At 39.8% G+C, this 23659-nt stretch overlaps 1 protein-coding gene across 1 annotated transcript; it reads right to left on the minus strand.

Annotated features, from left to right (window-relative positions):
- Positions 1-829: 829 nt before the first annotated feature.
- LOC111234428 (GDNF family receptor alpha-4-like) lies at positions 830-23444 on the minus strand. The gene is made up of 8 exons (XM_022762516.1): positions 23112-23444; positions 13546-13812; positions 13344-13436; positions 12876-13245; positions 10620-10729; positions 9973-10107; positions 7221-7357; positions 830-3635 (listed from the first exon to the last, which is right to left on the minus strand). Exons 1-8 carry the CDS (start codon positions 23164-23166, stop codon positions 3432-3434), a joined length of 1371 nt encoding a protein of 456 aa, XP_022618237.1. The 5' UTR covers positions 23167-23444; the 3' UTR covers positions 830-3431.
- Positions 23445-23659: the final 215 nt, after the last annotated feature.

Genomic DNA, 23659 nt, shown 5'->3' on the forward strand with positions numbered 1-23659 from the left:
TGAGACTGTTAATTGATTTCAAACAGAGAAAATACTTTAAAAAAAAGACTTTCTACAATAGCAGCATTGTCGTGATGGGAAGCATATGTGATTTGTAGTAAACGGGCTAAAACATGAAAAGTTTAGATTGTTCTTTAAGCCTCTGGCCTCAGAACCTCCGGCTGCCCTCTGCCCTTAAGTGTTTAGAATAGTTACAATGCAGAGGATCAGTTTCCTCAGTTAGATTACTAAAACATAACTTAACTTTGTAGACAGTTGGCTGAATTTGGACACAAAAATTAAAGGCCCAGACAACTCATGCTGTGCTTTTTATAATTAAAGCACAGGCTGATGCCAGTTTCTGTTACAGCCTCTTTTTTTTTCTTGAAATCATTCCACTGTAGCTTGTTCCTGCCACAGTGGTGTCATTTTAGGTGTAGGAGCCCCAAGACCCTGTAATCACCTCCGTCAGTCTGAAATATAAAAAGGAGTCCTGGCTCAGTTTGTCCAAAGTGGCTATAAGCCAGTGAAAACCAGTGCCTTATCATTTATTTACAGTTTCTAAGGCATTCAGTTATTAATTAAAGCAAATCAAAGTCAAAAATAGTATTGAAGCTGTATATTTTAGCATGTATTTAAAAAATCAACTAAGGGTTTTCAGTCATTATTTTGCACTGAAATTGACATTAAACGTGTCAACAACACGCCCAATTCCACAAGCATGTATCGATCTTTATCAGTCCTGCATCACTTGTAAAGATGAAGTGTAAAGAAAGAAGAAAATGTTTAAGTGCTAGAAGTTCATACACAGCAGTCATTTCTTGGTCATTTAAAGTAAAGCAGATTTTTCTTTTATTCTTCTTTTAACAAACGGGCACACTTTCTGCTATGTCACAAAATTACACACGTTATTACACATCATAGTCAGCATTATTTGGCGTGTTTGATATGTCTTTAAAACAAGGTTAGTGTGTGAAACATATTACTGTACACAGTCTGTCAACTGGATGTTCAAGATACAATCTAAAAAATGAGTAAGTTGGGGAATATTCACATATTTTCTTCAAGAATTAATTTCATTTATGGATGGAGACTAAACATTTTTTTCTCTTTTCCTGAAATCATCAAAAAAAAATACAAGTTATGTTTGATGTAAATGTTTACTTTACATAGTTTACAAATATAAACAAACCCAGTGAAATGTGAAAATACATGTAAACTCACATTCAGTCATTAAGGCCAGATCGCACTGGATGTCATTACTGACACTAGTCACTGGATGCTGTTCAACTGATGCTTTCTGACTCACTCCAGCTGAGAGACTTGAATTAGCAGCATCAATGATGCCATGATGCATAATGTTTATTTATCAGTACGTCTCTTCTATCATCTGGCTCTAGTTCATATATTTGGATACCAGATTTTTTTATTTGAAATGTTCCGTCCAAATATGCTACTTTAGCTTAGTAGGTACTTTTTACACCGACTAAGCTTGCGGGCACACTTCAGAGCTTTGTTAACTGGGCTTTTCCTCATCCACTTCTTAACTTCCTGCAGCCAAACTCTCAGCAAGAATGTGGTCAAAAAGCTGCACAATGTCATTTTGCCCTAAAGTGGGTAACAGTCGCTAAAAGTCTACTAACCTTACAACATCCATTCTAGTTCAACTGTGACTTCTAAAAATCAAACCCAAGCGTGAAGTGGTGATGGACCTGTATTTGAAAAGGCTTTGCTTCCAGTGCGTTTCTGCCTTTAAACTGTCTGTCCAAATCAAAGCGTCAAGTCTTTGTGTCAATAAACCACCATGTAAACAAGTCTAGTAGTGGGGGCAAAAAAGTAGTGGGGCCGTATTGCCTCCTCAAGTGATATTTAAACATTTAATTCCAATTTAAATGCACTGCCACTCAAACTGTGGCTCTGGTGTGGGATTGGATGAGCCTGTTTAGCTGTGCTCTTTTGTCATGCACAGCAAACCAATAATTTTTATTTTTTGATATGTTTTTGCAAATGCTCAGACCTGCTTGAAGACGGCAAGGTCAGTGGACTCCATCACAATCACTGTAAATATTACATTACACACGATTGTTTTCAATATAAATGAACATACATGAGAAAGTTTCCTTGCAGAGCTCAGACAGGCTATTTCCTGCAAACTCATCCTCAAATTAGACAAGTTTCTCCCTCTTAAAAAAACTTCCCTATACTTCTCTTTACCTACATCCCTGCAGCTGCGTAATTTCACAAGAAAATGAGCCATAAGAGAAAAAATCATTAACATCAGCAAAAGATATTTCAGGCAGAGATAATGGCTCAATGTGCTGCTCAACGATCAGAGCAGCCAGCAGGCTTTGCAGCCTCCTGTGTCCATCGCTATCTCCGCATCTCGCTCTCACAACATCTAAAGCACATGAGGGGGAAGGAGCACTAAAAACACATCTCCTAAGGATAAAAAAGTGAGAGGGTATGACAGCAGTAAATTGGCTATTTCCTCCCCTGAGCCTTACTCCAGACTTCCTCGGCATGCTGAGCAATTTGAATTGTGCTGTAATTGCTTATGTTGCTTTTCTCTGCTCATCATTTCTACAATAGAATTTGATCTCATTGCTTTTGCCCGTGGTTGAATTCTCAGCCACTCAGCCTGGTAGGAATGGTACTAAGTGGCGTGTTAAGAAAAGAGGCAGAGCAGAGGGACTGTTGCACTCTGCTTTTTGATGAACGGAGCGAGAAGAACCAAAAGTTGAGAAGGCATAAGATCTCTGTGTGACAAAGCATCGGCTCCCATCTTATCACTTTTAAAATGAGGCCGTTTTAAAAAAGTGCTGTTTTTTTTGTGTGTGTGGTTCAAAGCAGTTTAAGTGCGGTGCAGTTTCTTATTAACTTGTTGTAAAGTGGATTATTTTACTCAACCACTGTATGACGGAGGGAAAGGAAGAGCCGAAGGGGCAGCAGAGAAACGGATGTGACATAAGTTATGAAATAGAAATCAAGCTCAGGTCCGGTTGCAGTGGAGTAGACTGGTTATAGGTTTTGGGAGCATGTATAGTGGATGTAGCCTTAGGCGATGTGCTTCTTGTTAAAAAAAGTGGATGTACTTTGAGTGTGAAGCAGGCTCTAGATAGAGTGTTTGCCCAGACAGCACTTCTCAATTCAGCCATGCACTCATGTATCTGCTCACGTTGTTCCCTTCCGTTCATAGAAGAGAACTCGAGCAAAGACATGGCAGATGCTGCAGGACTACTGATATCTTTTAACTCTTGAGGAGGCAGTGGTAAGAGAAACAGAATAATAAAATAAAGTGAGAGTATTTTTGAAAAAAGAAAGAAAGAGAAAAGTTAAGAAGGAGCATTTCCATTTCTTCCTCACAAATGTCCTCTGTGGTTCATTCTGAGTGTTGTGATGGATTTGAAAGTGGTAGCAAGAGTAAAAGATGAGTTGAGGATGAGATGGAGGCTTCAGTAGCTCCAACACTTCCAGTCCAGGATGAGTGTAGGCAGCAGCAGTAATGGTAACACAAGCACTGCTCGGCTAGCTGCTCCCCGCTGACTCCCTCTGGCCCCCGATTCAATGTTAGAGTCCTTCTCAGAATAAGGCGGGATGACATTGAATTCCTCGCTTTCTTCCTCCTCCTGCTGCTCCTCTCCCTCGCTGTCCTCCATCTGCAAAAGCAGGGAAAGAGTGATTCTTCCAATTAACAGAGGTGGTGAAGCATGCGGGGGAAGGTCAGTATGTAAACTTCGCAAGATAGTCCACGTGAAAAACACAGAATTCACAACTACATATGAAAATGTCCTCAAGCTGCAGCCAAAAACAGCCCCGGTGCTGCCGTGACTGTGGACCAACTGGCAAAAACCCTGCAACAAATACAATCTTTGCAAAGCCAATAACGTAACATAGTCATAATCATACAGTGTATAAGGGTCTGCTACTTGGCAACATTTGAGTTTCCGTGTTAATTTGAATTATGCTGTTTCGTGTTTAGATTTCTAACATTCCCTCATGATTTCAGAGTTGAAAGAGTCCAGACCTACATACACTTGGGGCCTGCTCTTCATGAAAGATCAAGATTTATTGAAAATAAATGTCAGTGTGAAAAAGGCTCAGCTCTGGCTCTGTAATAAGTAAACTAAACTCCTTTGGAGGAGAACAGAGAATATTGACAACGTTGCACTGCTCTTATAATGAAACTGTTCTAACTTTTTCATTTATTTGCTGGTTGACAAGAACTGATGACAAGGTGGTGCTCGCCTCAGCTATAAAATTATTGGCAAAAAGGAAAGTATTCTGTTCTTTCAACATAACGCCGTCAGGAATGTGTTTTAGATGCCTGCATGTAGGCAACAAATAGGTTTTATTCTGGAGGCCATTAGACTAGTAAAAAGCTGCAGTACAAGAAATGATTAATTTACCAGTGCGAATAAATTTGATAAATGCACTTGCATTGTACCACTTTTTGACATAATGTTTGTTTTAGATATTTTTAGGAAGCTACATTTTCAGATCTTTCTAACATGGGTGTGAATGAAGGGTTAATCACAAGCACTATGTTGTCTATTTCCTAGGGGTTCTTCTTTTAGAACAAACCAAACAAACCAAGATAGAAATGGTGACAGAGTGCAGAGTATATCAGGTTGATGCCTTAATTACTTTTCTATATATCAACACGCATTAAGGCTGATTTGCAGGTATAAAAAGCAGCCATGCGCACAGGGCTCCTCTAGACTCTGGTGTAACAAAACATTAAAGACATCAAAAGGAATTAGGGGGCAAGTAATCAACAACTCTCAGAAAACCACGTCTAATAACTTCGATTTTGAATTTGATTCAAAGTATGACCCTAGTCTTTGTCTCTATTCAGCCCATTATCGTGGCTAAGAAAACAATATTCATAAACTGGCAGAAATCCCAGATCCAGATCAACAGCAGAATCTATTTGATAGTCGCGTGGCTCAAAACCAATCTGTCCACCAAAATGAGCGTCTGAGGTTTGCAGCTGAAATACAAATACAAACACAGTATAAGGACATTTCCAGTGTGTATCAGGACACAAGGTGATACACGTCTGGCCTTTTCAATTTCATTAGGTCCCTCCACACAAGCCCTTTAAAAACAGAGGGCCGCTCCACGTGAAGTCAAATTTGCAGCTGTGGAGGGCAAAGCTGTAGCGGGAGACTGTACTGTATAAAAACAGGTGGATGGATACTGATGCTTGCTTGCCCAGCTGTTGTTTTACATTGTGTGCTTTTTCCCTGCAAATATATTATCCCAAATCAGTGATCATGTGCTATAAAACACATTTTTGATGGATGCATATACATTAAGCCAATTGGTAAAAGTTGAGTGAATTTTGAGACAAAGTGATTGTTTTGTCATTTTTAAAGAGAAACTTATCATCACCTGAAAATCAAGAGTCTCTTGAGGAACCGCTAGGGCAGGGTAATGTAACTGACAAGACTGACTGGTGTTAGGAGGCAAATTTTTGGTAGCTCTGCTAGTTTGTCTTCTTGTACTGTGCATGAAATTAAACACATAAGAAATGTATAACACAATAGTCTGCGGAAAATAAGTAAAACCACATTGTCAAATGTAAAAATTATATAATCATCAACAACTCTAAGCAAGCCATATTCTCTAACGTGTGGACAGACTTCCACCATGCCTTCAGAGTATCTGTCCGGAGAAATATTGTCACGTTTTATGTTAGCGAGACCCAAACACAGACAAAACACAAATGCTGTAAGGTGGAGTGAAATGACTTTACTGAACCAAAAACACAAGGAGCACAGGAGTAAGGGATGCAAGGAAACATTGAAAATCCAAACAGAAGTTCCACAGGGTAAAACAGGACGAACTGACCGGGACAAAGGGGAGCACAGAGACTACATAGACACAAGGGAGGCAGGGGTGATTGAACACAGGTGAAACGAATTAGGGCAGGGCAGACAATCAAACCGGAGGGAAATAGGACAAAGACAGGAAATAAATAGATCATGAGACACACAAGGAAAGTAACTACAAAATAAAACAGGAAATGACAATGACCAAACTAATATAGTCCAAATATAATATAAAAACTCAAACATAAATTGTCCATCACAGCAAACCATGACAAATATATAATGAAGAGGAAAAACTAAGAACACAATGCCATATAAAATAGAAAACAATTTTAATTTTCACCAATCAGTCCCTAGTGAAATGCATCCATTGTAAATGAGAAAACTCATAAAACAACATTGTCAGCTCACACAGCTGACAAAATAATATTTTACAGAACTTTATACATGTATATATATATACATCCTTCCTTCTCTGGCATGTGCACTTAGATTTCGGGATAGTGTCATAATTCAGCAAACTCTCATTGTTGCAAGCTTATATATTCCACATACATCCCTCTAACTGCTCTGGGATTACCTTCAATATGGCGAAGCTTCCACTCAGACACAGGAAGTGAGTGTCTACTGGCTTGAAAGAGACTGAGCCTTTGTCTCTGACCTTTGCTTTGGCCCAAGTTTTATTTCTAAAGTCTAGTCAAATTGGCTTTGACATACCACTGGCATCAAAACTTGACGAGAGCATTTGTTCTTCCTCCTTTCAGTTACTGTTGTAACATAGCATTTTCAGTATCCATTTCTAATTTTTTAAGTTTTTGTGAGCAATTGAGTTTGATGTTTTTCTGAAATTAAATTTTAATCTTAATAACATTATATGAAACTTTCTTTTATGACAGGAGACATTTATTGGCATAAGAAATGGCATCATCTAAACCCATTTCAGTGCTACATAACAATTAGGAAACTCAAATGCATTATCTTTAATTAAACTGTTTATGTGAATGTCCATTATGCAGGCCAACAGCAGCAGCGTTTCAGTGCTGTAAGGGACTATGGGATGGGATAGGAGGAGCAGTAAATGGGGAATGAGAAGGATTAAAATGGTGAGAAAATGAGAAATATGGGGCAGATGAGTGTTCATACATGAATATTAACAGTAAGGGTTGAGTCTAATGCTGCAAACACCTACGGCTAATCCTGAGCCACAATGAGAGGTGGTGGGGTAATAGAGGGAGAGAAATAATCTCAGGTTATGAAGAGAACTGCGGGGCATATCTCACTGCTACAGTCCCTGTGATACTTAGGTGTTACCACCTGATACACAGTCAACCACTTCTTCAATTCAACTTGTAACAAGTGTTTAACAACAGCATATGGTGAGACAGTGAGGAAGTAGAGAGCACTTACACTGGTGAATTCAGGGAGGGTGTTAACACTGATGTGGACCCTCTCCTGGAAGACACGCGGGGGAGGCTGAGAGGCTGGCACAGGAGTGTGTTCCACAGGAGGAGGTGCAGAGACTCCCATGGAGTTGATAGCATTGCCTGAAACAGAATCAGCAGGGGTCATCTTCATTAGGTTCACACCATTATTCGTCTTTGAAACATCACCAAAATATTATCAGTGGCTTTCTAAGAATTACAAGTCTAGATAGTATGCATGATTGGGAAAAATATATTTGAATTAGTTACTTTCTAGCCTCTAGAGATCGCATTACTATCAAAACCACTGGATGTCTTGCCGTTATATTTGGTAGATATATCCATGTGCCCCTCAGGATGAACTGTAATAACTTTGGTGATCCTCTGACTTTCCATGTAGTGCAAGGTCAAAATTATCATTATTTGTCTAATATTAAATAATATAAAATTGTTTTCTGACTAAATACCTGTACAACTAATGACCTATCAGCCACAATAGCACTTTTTTTTGGTGCTAAGCAGGGAAGGTTAACATGCTAACATGTTAAACTAATATGGTGAACATAGTAAACATTATAGCTACTAAACATTAACATGTTACCGTTGTCATAATGAGCCATGAGTATATTAGAGAACTGGTGCCATGTTCAAAGATGATTCCCTATTCATTCCCATGAAAGCTGCTCCCTGGATGCATATGTCTCCACAGGTTTCCTAATGCTTCCATGTTTTAGGGCCAATAGAGCATGCTCGCTCCTTCTCCAACACACACAAATCACGGGATAAAATAATTTATTAATATGGCTCTTCTAGACTTTCCAGACATTATTGGACTGAATCAAATTCTGATATTAAAAATAATAATTTCAAATGATGCTCATAAAAATGTTTTCAGCATTTTTCAGAAGCTCCTTGTCCAATGAATGTGTTTGAGAGAAATTGTGTGCCATTGTGTGACGGTCCCGTGCAATACCACATGCAGCCACTACACCTAAATCACTTCACAGCCCAGCAATTTTCCTTGGAGCTTAGTTTTGAGCATGTTAGCTTAAAGCGACATTGTGCTTAAGTATAGCCACACAGAGCCACTACCGTAGCTGTATTGTTTTTCCTTAAAGAAGACAAAACTGCCTGTGTAATGTACATCAAAGATGATGCTGAAAATTAACTTCAGAATGGGATTCATTGCAGTTTTAGCTTATTTAACAAAAGCAAAATGGTGGAATACATAAAAGGAAAATGAATATTACTAAAACATGGGAATGTGAATTTGTGTATTAAGCTCTGTTTATTCTTCTCTCCACATGTTGCCATCACAATTTATTTTACCCTAAACAATAAGAGTAAAACTGACCTCTACTGATTCATTCAAGAGTGGATTCTTCTTTCAATTAAAATAACCTGACCTCTGACCCTCATTGTTTCAGTGTTTCACAGTAAAAATTGTTAGACAATTGTTACTGCAAGTACATTTTACATAAACTGAGACATTTATACTTAATCAGTACTTCTTGAGGTGTTTCTTTCTTCTTTCCACCCCAGTTGGTTTGGCAACAATTCAACAAGAAGTCACTTATGTTTATCAGATTTGGTGAAATTATTTGTTGACTCCACAGAACATGGAAATCCCATTCACAATCGGCAGCCAACCACACACTAAGGAGAATGTCCCTTGCCATTTATTTATTTATAAGAAAACATTATGGTTCAGTAGTTCATCCTCTTTATAATCAATTACAACCCACCTCATTTGAATTCTGCATTAATGCACATTATAAAATGTTCAGTTGGAACTGCATCTCAATCATCAATCAATGTCAGTTTAGCTTTAACTCAGATGTGAAAACTAAAAAGGTAATATTTCTTTTGTCATTATCTCGACGAAGGAAAAATTATCGGCAGCAGTAGTTGAGTTGTTTAAAATCAAACTGAGCAGCGTGTCTGAAGTCTGGAAACAGTCTGTCACTCAAACTACTGGACTGAGTTGTAAGAATAATCCAATGTTCCTGTACTGAAATATTCCTATATTGAAAACTCCCAATACTTTGATTTTTGATTGACATGTTAATGTACAAACACAATAATCTTGGTAAGAGGCAGTCTTCATAAGCATTTATCCAATTATTTAATGGAAAATGTTGATCAAGTTTTTCAGGTCACACCTGTTAACAACTTCATCACTACTTAAATGGTATATTTGGACTCATTTCACTGCAAAACAGTGAAAAAATAATTCTGCAAAACTGAAACATCCAGAAAATTAAAGGAGCTATTTGTATGTTTTGCTGTTGCTACATAGCCAGCGTTAGCATTAACAACTGTTTACTTGCGAGTCTTGCCAAGAGCTTCAGCCATCATTGTGTCTACAAGACCAGAGGTTATAATACTCCCTCTGAGCTAGTTCTTCAGGGCAGGCTCGGCACTACAGTGACTCAGTATGGGAAAGTGACGAGACAGTCAGACGAGGCCGAGGCTAGCTGTTTAGCATGCAAACTGTAGTGCAAGAAAAGCAGTGATAGGAATAGAAGCAAAACAAGAGGGTTGCTTTCCACCACTGGAGACGGCTCTTATAAGTAAAGGAAAGAAGTTTGATGCTGAACTCACGGCATGTCTTCTAGACTGGGAAGTAAACATCTGTTAATGCTAATGTTAGCTATGTGGCAATAGTAAAACTTGCAAATATATCTCCTTAAAGGATTATTGTACTGTCTGTGGTAACCTCGTGACATTTTACTCACGCAGACATATGTTGTTGCTGAACATATGCAGGATTCGCTGACAGCCCTGCAATTCATTCCCACTGCCGTCACATGTGCACCACTGGGACACTTCTGTGCTGCTGTTGCTCACATAGTTGGGAGTCATGATGGTTCCTGGATGAAAAAAGAAGAGGAAGAAGTCATATTATTGGTGCAACTTTAAAAAACTTTGTCAGGAATATTTCCCTCAGGCAGAAGATTTTCAATTTTTGAATGCAGCACACACCTCTATGGAAGGTAAGACACGGTCAGCCAATGATATTAGTTTCCCATGGGGATCCAGTGTCACCAGTTTTCCAGCTCTCGATATTGATAATTACAGGTACACAAAGTTACTTTTTATACGGTGTGGGAGACAAAAGGAAATAATATTACCGCAAACATTTTGTAGGGCTGCTGGATACGCAATTTTTAAATCAAGTTTATTTGAAGTGATGCTGACTGGATTCCCAGAGCAGCAGTTTTTGTAGTTGACCATTTATGAACCCCTGTAGATTTATTTGTGTGACAAAATGAAAATTATATAAACCAAATATCACTGTTAGACACCTACTGATGTTTTTGCTTTCTTAACTATTCCCTCTTTTGGCCTCTTTACTGCTTTCATTTCTTTTCCTCCATCTCACCTATGAGTCCAGCGTAGGCCTTCAAGCACATGGCTCTGCTCTCTCGCATACAACCAGAGGCAGACAGAGGGGAGGGCTGGCAGTTATGTTGGAAATCAGCGAACCGGGATCTGAAACACACACACACACACACACACACACACACACACACACACACACACACACACACACACACAGAGGAGATTTTTTCATGTGTCAGCACAGGGCAACAGTTCGCTGTAAAGTGCTTTGACAATTTCATTTTGGGATTTGGGGTCGAGCTATAACAAAACAACACAAACCACACTACACTAAAAAATTTGATAACCGTGCACTTGAATAAAAACCATGTGTTATTTTTCTTTGCTTTTTTCCCAGCCCAACAACACCACCCTTTTCTCTTTAGGAAAGTAGTTAAAAACTTTCTTCTCCGTGGGGCAAAACACTAAAAAGTTAGGTCTAATATTATTATTGCATTGTAGTCCTACAGTCATACATAGTCATGGTACTGGTACTGAGGGAGAGAATAATATCCTAAGTATTGACAGTAAGAGCTAATTCCAGAGGATTAAAAGCTGAAGATTTTAAGAGTAGATGTCTGATGCTCACTATTAATCTTTACAACAAGCACACACGTCTTAAACATCTTGTCATATAGCTGAATCACTCAGACATTTCATCAGAAGTCTGAGGAAAATTTATGACACTGTATGTCTAAAACCAAAGACATGCTGAGTGTTCCTGTGCTGTTCCCACAGTCTTCAGTGGAAACACATGGAAAGCTGCATGTAAAACAGAAGAGCCTCATATTAACTGTAGTTCATGCTCCTCTCTTTTTTTTTTCTTTTTTTTTTAAAATCTGTTACTAATAATTCAGAGGGAGGATTTTGCATGACCTTCTTGGGTTCAAATAACTCACATATTTGTTTTTCTCTTATCATGAATAATCTCTGTAACATTTAGACACAGCCTAGACTGTTATTAATGTCAGCAAGTCCTATACATGTATGAACAATAAGAAGAGATAGAACTGACTAAAATCACCCTCACAGAAGTTTGGCATAATCATACTGATGAGCGGGACGATAGCCATGAGTTCTGGGCCACTAAAAGCAAACAGCTCTGAGTCCCCCATCCATCTTTGTCTGTCTGAAAAACATAATCCTTCTGGGCTTTGTTGTTGGGCTAAAGAATTGTCTTTTGATTTTAATCCACTACTATAAGTCAGGAAAGGATCAATTCAAAATAAAAACTTAGTTTTTTGATACTTTGATATTTAAGCTAAGAACCAAGCAGGTGCCAGAATTTATGTAAGTCACAGGCTAATAAACGATCAGATGTCCTCCACTGACTCTGTTGTTTTCAGGACATCCTGGATTATGTCATCATGGTTACATGGCCACTTATCACGGGCAAAAAGCAGCTGGGTCCTGAGGCCAAAGGCCTAACACACCTGTTGAATGTATTTTACTTGCTCAAAAGGTGACTTGTCAATACTTTGACACCTTCATATGTTGGATCCATGTTAACGTCGGTTAGTCGTTTTCTTCTCTACATTTGCTGTTGCACTGCTGCTTTTCTTGGTGTGTTACGGCCACACACGGTGGGATAGCGTGAAACTAATTTACATTACTGTCCACTCTAATCAGGTGGGATGTGTATTATGTTGCTAGCACGCTCACACGTGTGCATGTTTGTGTGTGAGCTGTTAAGAGGAGGATTAGTTGATAAGACTTGATCAACATCTATTTTGATAACTAAGTTATTTTTCAAGCAAATACCCCAAATGCATTTGGTGATTCCAGCTTCTTAAATGTGACAGTTTGCTGCTTTCCCTTGTCTTATAATTCAGTAAACTGAATATCTTTGGATTTTAGACTATAGACTATATGAATGTGTCACTTTGGGTTATGTTAAATTTGGATGGGCATATTTCACCATTTTTTCATGTTGTATCGATTAGTCTAGAAAATAATCAATAGGTGAATCTATGGTGAAAATGATTGTTTGTCAGTTGTGGCTCTATATGTGATACAAACCAAATGGGGCTTGCTCATAATACTGCAGCTAGTGGTCAAAGCCTCAACATTGTGCCTGTAGTGTTGCTGTTCTTGTTGGCTGCATTGAATAGGGAGCAGAGTCGTTCTCTTTGGTTATTTTTGTAGTATCTGTGATGCTTTACACCTTATGCATTGTTCAACCTGCATTTCTTCTATTCTGTGTTGGTCTAAGGTACAAAACCTATTAGGGACACTTGAGGTCTTGCACCCGTCTTACCTACACAGCTCATCTCTGGAGCAATAGTTCTGCAGGCTGAGGCAGTTAGGCTTGCCCACCCTTTCCTCCCCTCTGCCATTCTCCTCATAGGAACATGACGGGACGATGGTTTTCCTCCGGCGCTCCCCACACAGGGTGTCAGAGCAGGGACAGAAGAGCAGAGCGAAGCTGTACTCCTCTGGCACGCGCTCAAGGAAGCGCCGCAGGGCTCTGTGGCATTTCTGGCGGTTACAGTTGTTCTCAGAGACTGTTGCTCGCTTGGTGCAGGCCACGACATATTCTGATCGCAGGGAGCCACATTTCTCATACAGACCACAGTCCTGAGCTGCCTTCAGACACTGGTTTTGGCCATCCACAGATAGGGTGGAAGCTGAGAGGGGAAACGGAGTAACGTATATCAGGAAATAAAAATCACAACTTATATTTTATTTGTGTGTCAAATGAGTAAGAGTAAGAGTAGTGCTCTACCTGCCATGATGGAGGCCATACGCGACATCTCAATGTTTCTCACCAGATTTAACTCCAGTTCTTCATATGGAGACACCTCATACTCATCATATGCTAAAAAACACAAGCATAGTGAAGTTATAACATGAATTATGCAGTTGAGATTAAAACACACACGCGCACACACACACACACAAGCGCGCATGCCAATGCTTAAACCCACCTGCAAATCTCACAGTCCAGTAGACCCTGAGGCAGTGTTCCTCCCTGCGAGAGCCACGCTGACACTTGCAAACCTGAAGGGGGCGGTACTGCTGCAAGGAGTTCTGGGCCTCCAGGCACTCCAAACGAGCATCTGGGCCAAGGGGCGACACCGCCTCCTCAGCTGCACAGTACTCCAGCAGTCGATAGAGGACCATGCAGGACTGCTCCTGGATGCAGCCCTGCTCCGCCACCAGGCAGTCAAAGGATGCAGATACTGGAACACCACCTGGAGGAGAGGTTGATATTGTCAGTGGACAAAGCTGTTGGCTGCTTACCAACATTACCCTCAATAGATTCGTTGCTCTATAATGCGTATCTCTCATCCAATATTAGTCCTTAAGCTAAATAGGTTGTAATTACAACAACAAAGTAAGAGCTCCTTAGACTCTCCACTGCACTGCAGGTTACTATAATATCCAACCAGGAAGATTTAATTGAAAACACACGAGTGTAATGGAGCAGCAACGTGAGCGAAACATCAGAGCTTCTCACAGAAACACAGGAGTCTCTCAGATAATTTAACAACACCATAGGGTTGTGTTATGGTTATAATTATATCATAATTATTTCATCATCTTCTCGTTGGGACTCCCAGTTGACTTCTCTCCTGTTATTATGCACACAGGTGTATCATACTTTTTATGAGTATACCATTTTCTTCAGCACATCGTCTCCAAGTTTGTACTGATGAGAGTCACAAGTCCATCACCATCCGCCACCTCACACTGTGGTACTGTGTGAAAGCCAGGTAGTGTGTGTTAGCGTCATCTTTCGTATCACACACAATAATGCTCCTGGATCATTGAACTCAACACATGATATCATAAATTCAGTAAAATCTATGGTGTCAAGTTTCAAATATGCCGTCTGTCAGGCTTTACCTTATCCTCCGTCACAGCACCTTTATTAATTTTTTTTTGCATTCTGTTGTTTAATCTCCTATGCTAATGTCACATGAACACTCTCCCTGCTGGTCTGTTCAAGTGCTTTTAAGCAACGTGGGCAACCAAGATTTGAGAGTCAGCTGCCTAATAGCGTTGCATTCATAAGTTCGGCAGAAAATTTCATAAAAGAAAGAAAAAAAAGGATGATTAAACACAAAGGTTTTGAAAAGTGAGTTTGGTCATTTCCTGCATGAAAACGGATGTTGTTCAACATCCACCTCTCAAGTCTTAGATGCCTCTTGGATCTTGGACAAAAGCAGAATTTCCAATAGAGTCCCTTCCACTTCCACAAAACCACTTTAACTGATTTTTAGCTTCCTCAAGCAAATGTAGAGCTGCCTTAGTGGTATAAACGGATCTGGAAAGTAGCAAACATACTTCAGTCTAAAAAAACAGTGATATGCTCTTGTAAATCATTGTTAGCAAATGAAAAATGTACAGTGAAAAATGGACTGAAAGATGTAAAAATATTGGTGTGGTGCTTGAACATTTTAGATGTGACATTAAGTATCTACAGTACAGAGACATGTACTCGTGGATGTCTTGTACAAAAGCACTGCTGTTATTATTGTAAAAGGACACATGAACAGCTGCGGGCAAAACCATTTGCAGCAGGGTCCCTTCCACTTGGAACAAGCTTTTTGCCAAAGCCAGACACTGTCTCCACATGTAATGATAAAGACAAAACCAATTTATTCAGCACAGCTCATGTTTTTCTCTCCAAAACAACTGATACTTTTCCTTCCAATTTTGCTTTCAGACAGTGACTAGTCTGAAATACCCACTATGAGGATGTTTTCCCCCTGAAGTTGTCTCAAACAAATAGTCTGAGGGAAACGGTTTTTATATGATGCATCACCACATTGCACCTGCAAAATATGTTGCTTGAAGATATTGTAGAATAACATCAGCCATATATGTATTTAAAAGGCTTCATCCCATTAAGTTATGCAAGGGTCGTTGAGCACAAATGCGTTGCATATCACCAGCCACATTTCCTCTAAAACGAATACATTGTTCAGTATAAAAACAGCTTTGTTGGTCCATAGTCATTAAGCATTAAGGCCGTTTTGATTGACAGTGTTGTGTCTAGATTGATTGGAAGTGAAAGACTAAAAAAATCATTTTATAATACTGATTATTGCTCCATGAAAAACACAATGCTGGAAGGCCAGATGAAGCCCGAGGAAGAAAAGATGAAAGCCCTCTTCATAAAAATACATTCTAAAGGAGCATTTCAGGAAAATGATTTTCCTAAATGTGACATATAATTGTCCCCAGCAATTACACTTTATACCCAGTGTTCCCAGACTGAGAAAGAAAATAGCTTGAGTAAGCAATATATATACACACACACTTTTTTCTGCTTTATCTCGTTAATTTGCTATATCCTGTCACTTTTTAACGGCACAAAAGGAACAGGCCGGCAGACTTTTAAAAATATATTCTGCAGCTATAAATAAATATCGTAAACGTTCACGTTTGAACTTAATGCTCGCCTGTTAACAAATATCTGCACCTATTCTATTCTCACATGTAGTTATGCTTCAGTACATTAGCATATACTGTACATCACACAAGCTCATATACGGACACACACACACACGGCATTGTGTTAGATTGGTCACACACTTCGATTAAGCTCCTGCTGACTGGCGGCACAAAGCACGGCTGCAATCCAATTCTGCTGCTGCATGTTTTGCAATCTCAGGCACCACATGAGGTCCACGTCTCACTTTGGCATGAAACATATCATAAACAGAGGCTACGCTTCATCGCCACAGCAGGAGACCTGCCAAGGCTACTGCAGTGACTCCATAGGCAGAGGTGGGACAAAAAAAACACACAGAGCAATGACTCATATTCAGTCACAGCTCCCCGAGGTATGTAAAGGTGATGATTACCTGTGTATTTGTATATCTATGTATCATGATACCTTGATAATTATACTAAAGTATTAAATCCCACCATGTTGAGCTGCAATTTAAATAGACTTCATGTAATCTCCTGTTTGGGCAGCGAACAGTTTATTCATTATTCCTTCTCAGTGTTTGCTCCCCCAGGCTTACCATTGATAAAGAGAGACTATCAGCAATTTTAGTTTCCGAGAACTTCTCTTTGTGCTCGTGCACGCGCACACACACAAACACACGATCTTGCTCACAAAGGTATTAAAACCACAATGTATCGCACAAAGGATCAGAGTGGAGAGTACAGGGCATCGTGTAGGTTGCTTTCGCTACGGACACCCCATACGTCACACACAGGACAGCACTTGACAGACACACCATCACACCACACCAACAAACAGAACCACACATACACACACATACACACACACAGATAACAAAAATCTATATAAAGTACAGAGCAGCTCTGTTAAATCTCGTCCAGTAGACAGGTCATAATTATTTCCCTAACTTGAACATTATTTAATGTCATGATGATAAAGAAGCACCGTGCTCACATTATGCTGTTTGAGAAGTAAAAAGTAAAAAGTCCGGGTTGGTGGAATTGTTGGTCTGTGCATGGAGAGTGTTTTTTAAAGCAAAAAGAAAAGGAGAGAAAAAGCGAATGGGAGATGAATTACTGTGATATGTGAGCCATAATACACTCTATTGATTTCTCACTCGGGTGATTAATAGAATTTGTGAGGCAAAGCTGATGAAGGTTAACACCATCAATGGCAAACCACACACCGTCATTCACGGGGAGCAAAGTGGTTTGGCAAATTTCTCTTCCGCCCTTTCAAGCGCGTGGGATGGGTAGCAGAGCATCCAGATTGTTTGGGAGTAATTTGACTTGAGAGGAGCGCATGGTGGGAGAGTGCGACTCTGATGATGTGAAACACGTTCGGGCATCGTGACGAAAGGGACTCGTTGGAGGGCTCAGGCTCGAGGAGGAAATGGCAGCAAGGCGGCAAGATGGAGCAAGTGAGACTGGAGAAACATGCCACTTGATTGTTACTACTCATTCAGCTCACCGGCGATCAAACCAATGGAGTTCCTGGCCGGGCTGTACATAACTGAGTGTGTTGACATGCACGTGGATGTTAAGGCCTGATGTGGTCGTCTGTGTTAGCAAATTAAACATTATTGCATCGGGTCAGACTGTCATGGAACAAAACAAGAATTTTGCAGATGCCAAACTGGCTTTGGGAAATTGTTAAACACATTTTACACAATTTTCCAACATTTCATAGACAAACAATTAATAGATTAATAAAGAAAACAATCCGCAGCTTAATTGGTGATGAAAATAATAACCATCAGCTGCAGCCCTAAATTCAACAGTGTTTTTTTTTTTACTTTTAACTCTGATGACTCTAATGTCTGAATGCCTCACAATACCACCCTGTTGTGTTCATTACTGTAGTAGCACATTATTTCAGTGCTTTTGATTCCATTTGATAACCAACATATTTAAGATCTTCTGGATATCATCTCATCCTGGTTGGTGTAAAGACAATGCAGTATTTATATGTCCTGTCTCGTGAAATGAATATATGAATATAATCAATATACTGTGTAGTTAACTGAATGTTCATTTGCAAGTACACACTAATTGGCCTTAAGAGACCAAGCTGGAAAACATGGGAGCAAGTAAGCTGCAGGACAATAGAGCGCATTCATAAGTCAAAAGTAATAATGATTTTCCTGCCAAATTGCTTACTTTAATTTTGATTTAAGCTACTACATTCAAAATATATATATTTATTAAAACTTGGACAGAGCAGATGGCTAATGAAAGGGGTGTCTTTGTAAACAATAACTAGTAGATTGGGTCCAAGCCTAAAAATACACAAAACAAAAATGTGTGACTGACCCCATCTTCAAGAATGAAAATGCCTTTATTTCACACAGTAAAGCTGGATTAAAAATACTGCACCATCTTGTGCCATTAGTGTTTATCATGGATTCCTCAGTGAGCGTTTGTGAAGCCATTTCACTTTCTGACTTTTTGATGAGCGTCCCCAGTCCAGACCGCAGCAGACCTCCTATCTGCTGGCCTGCTCTGTCTGTGTACCAGTGGACAGGGGTGTCTCCTCAGGAGGGACACAGCTGTTTCATCAGTGCTGATTTAAACATATAGACACAGTCATTTCTGCTGAGCTCTCCATTAGGCACTTTCCACCAATCAGCTCATCGGATTTAAACTTTCTATTAACATTAAACATATGCTTAACGGTTTGCTTGTATTCTCTTTATGTGGAATATTATAGCCATTGCTCTGGGCAGAGCTCCTCTTAAAGAAACTGGATATGTTTTTTCTATAATAGAGATGTACTTATATCCACACTGTGTGAACTACCAGTGACTTTATTCTTATGTTTATTAGACAGATTAACAAATGTATTTAGACACACTTGCCATAAAAAACATGTGTTACGTATGTTTTTCCCCATTTTTCTGGGTATATTGATGTTCCCTGAGCCATTCGCTCCATACCTCAGCATTTATAGGACATCTAACCCTTTTCAGCTCTCATCTTTGCAACTCCTCAATCCCTCCATGATGCTACACCTGCTGGATTTTATTATTCCCTCCAAACTGTCTGCCTCCAATTTTTGCCAAATCATCCAAAAATATCTCCATACTATATGCGTCTATTTCACATCTTTCTTCTGGTGACTCCTGTGGCTCTCTTCACACAGTCACATCAAGACCACATTGATGACAGCAATAATATGTCTCATCTAACTGAGGAACACATACAGTCTCACTCGATAACTAGGAGAATAAAAATACATCTTCTGTACAAAGCCCACTTCAGAAAACTTGATTTCTTTTTTTTCCCCCTGACAATACCCTGTCTTCGCAAAAAGCTGCAATTTCATCTAATCGCACAACACCAGCTGAGACAGGGGCCTTGCCAGCTTCTTTTCAAAAAGTTTAACATGTAACAAAGTTTCACATGTCCTGATCCTTGAATTCCCCAAAAGTGCCTCTCATGCATGGGTAAATTACACCCTTGTTTGCACCTCAGTTTGTGCGAGCTAACAAGGCTGAATCTCTGTGTGACCCGAGCAGTGAAAAGTGCAGCACAGTTGCACTTGCTTTAATCAGTTTTCATGCACTCACCCCACAGAGGCGACACCAAGGCTGGAAATATGTGCAGTGCTATGCAGCCTTCGTCAAAATGCTCACTTGCAGTGAGGAATAAGCAACTCAAGGTGTGACCACTCTAATTATTATGGCATACAGTAGAGATGGGAACAGTTCCCCCAGGAAGGAACATTTTGACCGCATAACACACAAATGTGAGCTAGAACAGAGAAGAGAGAACTGGGAGATGGATCCAAACACTGCAGAGAAGATAATAAAATGACTTAATTATGCCTGTTTGGGATAATTGGGCATGTGATGAGGGTCAAAGCATCCAAAGGTGACAACTCACTAGTGTGTAAAAGAATCATCATTTCGTGTTCTGAATCAACAGTTACCCATTGTACTTAATGAGCTGTGCCACTGGATTGTGCAGACAACATCCCTCCTCTGTACGCCATGGTCAAATGCATTCTTGCATCAGATGCCACATCAGCCAGTCAGGGTGTCTGGAGCTGGCTTCTTCCTTCTGCTGCCTGGTGCAGTCCTAAATTAATTTCTTGGCCAGAAAGTGATACACATATCGACAGCTTCCATCGGGCTGTGGGTTTTGTTGGTGCCATCAAGCGTGTAAAAGTGACAATCAAGATGCAGAGCACACACAAACAAATTAAGTATAACAGACAGTGACACATAAATGATGCGAATTAACATTCAAGAAACTTTCTGCTTTTAAGCAGTGAGCTGGATAGTGACTTCAGTAGAAAACAGGTGATTCAGACGCCCACGTTTTCATGTTGAAGTTGTTCTTGATGGGAGCATTTTAATTAAAATGATTTCTTGAAAATAAAAAAATCTAATATGTCAAATAATTGCATTTTCAGAAAGTGTATTTTATAGTTTTTTATCTATGTAATGTCCAATGGGCAAGTTGCCAATTTAATCTTTGTGTGCTGTCGTCCTAAACGAAACTGAATTACAAGCACAGAGTACATAAAGACAATGGCTCAGCAGAAAGAGAGAAAAAGAAGAGTCTATGACACAGTGGGAGAGATAAAGAGGCCATGGGTTGGATAAACCTGTGTGCACAAGGTGCACCCCTCTGTGTGTATATCAGATAGTCAAACCCTGAATAGAAACACCTCGAGCATGTTATTAGTCCACCTACGACCTGTGTAACTTTACACAGCCTGGAAATGAAGCTCTAATAAATTCATGACAACCGTGTTATGACTCAATCACGTCCACTAAATGAAGTACCAAAATAGCAACACTCAGTCAACAGTTGCAGTCTGTACTGCGACTTTAGCAATAATCCACAAAGACCTTGCAGCAAAGGGTCAAAGTCAAGTTTAACGTCATTCAACAATAGCCAGCTTTCTACTGATTTATCTGGGCAAAGGTTCTGAATGGACACATTCAAAGTGATCTCATGCATTATATGTGAGCTGTTTTTCCATTACAGTTATTCATTTGGAAATAGAAATTGACATCAGATGCAAACAAGGCATAACTGCCTGAGAATAATTAATATGTCGTCTCAGTTTTAGATCAAATCCGAGACACGTATCAGTTTATAAATAATGAAACATGTTTTCAAGATACTGAATCTAAGTGTGTTCTTATGTAGTTTGTAGTATGAAGTCCTGACATGTGGGGCTTTTGTTCACAGGGAAGCTCTCCTGACACATTAATGATGACTTTGGTGAATTTTAGCCCTGAGCTTTGTGGGGCGTCAGTGGTGACAGACATTTTGGGAAGGCTGTTGTCTACAGCTAAAGTTCCCACCTCAATAGTTCCAGTTGTTGAGCTTTTCGAGGCCATACATATTATGAGGTAAAAATAACATTGGGTGAGATGAAATACAGTTCAGAGGGGCTATTTATACATTACCTATAGATGTAGGCAGAGAATGTCCATTAGACTGGCACTTCACAGTCTATGATTAGGCTCTAAAACTGAAAGCAGCGTTGTAATATTCACTCTTCTTTAATGATGTCAATAAACAAAATTTAAATCCAATAAATTATTATGCAATTAGGTAGAATGGCGGAATTCAACATCATGGCAGACATTCTAATCTGCATTCGTTATGACTCCGATCTCAATTAAATAGCACTTGAAAATAATTGCTTTTCTAGGTATGATTTCTCCTAAGTGCCTGTCAGGTGGATCTGACGCACTGGATGATTTACTGGGTGCCGAAAGGTTTGACTTTCACATGAAAGCAGGCGTCATTTTATGATACTTATGTCTCCTGGGCAGCCTCACCTGGCATTATCTGAATTTTCCTGGATGCAGTGAAGCCACGCACCTCCACTGTAATAACCCTGACATTTACAGTATTTTACATGTATTCCTGCAGTAAAGAGCACAGGAGTTGTGTCCTCATATGCTCAGTGTTAACAGTGGATACAGATACACGACCTGTAGACAGCACATGCAATCACTTTCAGGTAATGAAAAAGACTCTCTGCTCCGGCTCGAGCATTGAAGAGGATTTATGATCAAAAATGACATAATTCAATATCAATAACCACAGATCAACAAGCATCATGCTCCACTGGGACATTTCTTATCCAGCCACAGTCACTATTATTGGCATTTAATGATTATAACTCATTTTGCAGGAGCTTGTGTGTATATGGTAGCAGAGAAATTCCTATTCATATGCTCTAATGTTCACCATCTTTTGTCCATGTGAACATCAGGACAAAGACTCATAAAGCACTGACACTATCCATTATGTTCCTGCCATGAAGTTATGATTTTATTTGCTTTCATATTCAATCCTTCATCCTATCAACTTTAATGCACATTTTATGTAAAATGTCAATAATTCAAAGGTGTGGAAGCCAACATCCTTTCATGTAAAGGAGAACACCATTAGTCGAACAATTCATGTGTGATATTTCCATGATCTGGGACTGTCCGATCAATATTTGGAGATGAACAGCTCTCTTTGGAATGCATCCAAGGCTAAAATATAGCAGACCTGAACCCATGATGTCATCCACATGTAAAATATAAAGCTGCTTCTTAGGTAATGCGGGGGAAACTGATTTTATAGACCTCTGTAATGTTATTCCGAGGGTCATCTCAAAAGTTACACTCAAACCTCACCTACAAAACTGAGAATGTCCCTAAATTTTGTATAAATATCTGTCTCATGCTTAGACATCCTCATTCCCAGTTTTTTGTGTTTTTTTTTTAGCATCATGAGCCCCCTGTCTTCTTAATATTGTAAATTTGCAAAATGATTAAGTTATTACCAGCAATAGAAACTGAAATCCAGTGTCCTCATGTGCATCTGCTCTGGTGGCTTTGTTATAATCCATAGCCTAATTGTCATGTGCATGAGAATCTCTTGTAGACAAACATGCATTCTTGTTCAAGTTAGAAAACATATTTTCCACCAGGGAAAACATAATCTGAGCCAGACAGACTAACTGAATGATACAGTCTCAACGGTGGGTAATATATTCTACATCTAAAACAACGACCCAGCTGTTAGAGATGAGAAATATGATGCTTACTATGAGAGAAGACGTTGAGCAGAAGTCCAATGATCATCATCCTGTCCGGTGACATTGGAGAGTTGGGGACTGGGAAACTCGGACCCGGCTCGCTGCAGCTCAGTGACCCGTCTCCTGCTACATCCAGCCTCCTCCTCCTCTGCTGCTGACTGAGGCAGATCGGATGGGCTAGTACACAAAGTTGGCAAAACTGAACCGTGCACACAGCTGGAGCGATTCAAGTTCTCGCGATTTTTGTTGTCCCATTTATTTGTCGGATCCCGGTTCTGTTGATCTCTAGTGAACGCATTCGGGAGATTCCAAAAACACGTATCCAAAAAGTTTCTCTGCAGCTGCTCAGCTCCAGCCACACAGACCACAGTCTCCAAGTACGAGTTATGTCGCAGTTGCACTGGTGTGTGGCTGCGTCGCAGCTCCACAGTTGTCCAGCTGGAGTGGAGATCACAGTGTTGAGACTGCGTGGCGCATCTCTGTTAAAGGCGCAATATGATTGGCGCCTGAAAAGGCTGAATATACCCGTGGGATGTTAACATGTTTCCTGTGGGAGA

This window comes from Seriola dumerili, unplaced genomic scaffold (genome assembly GCF_002260705.1).
Source record: "Seriola dumerili isolate Sdu_G_001 unplaced genomic scaffold, Sdu_1.0 BDQW01000449.1, whole genome shotgun sequence".
In the NCBI taxonomy this organism is placed as follows: Eukaryota; Metazoa; Chordata; class Actinopteri; order Carangiformes; family Carangidae; genus Seriola; species Seriola dumerili.

Bases quoted from the DNA above. Each gene is read 5' to 3' on its own strand.
- LOC111234428 (XM_022762516.1), bottom strand. From the start codon at position 23,166: ATGTCACCGGACAGGATGATGATCATTGGACTTCTGCTCAACGTCTTC. The intron at 7,358-9,972 runs GTGAGTAAAATG...ATTCTGTTTCAG, and splicing joins CAGCAACAACATATGTCTGC to GCAATGCTATCAACTCCATG. The intron at 3,636-7,220 runs GTAAGTGCTCTC...CTGCTTTTGCAG, and splicing joins CCCTCCCTGAATTCACCAGT to ATGGAGGACAGCGAGGGAGA.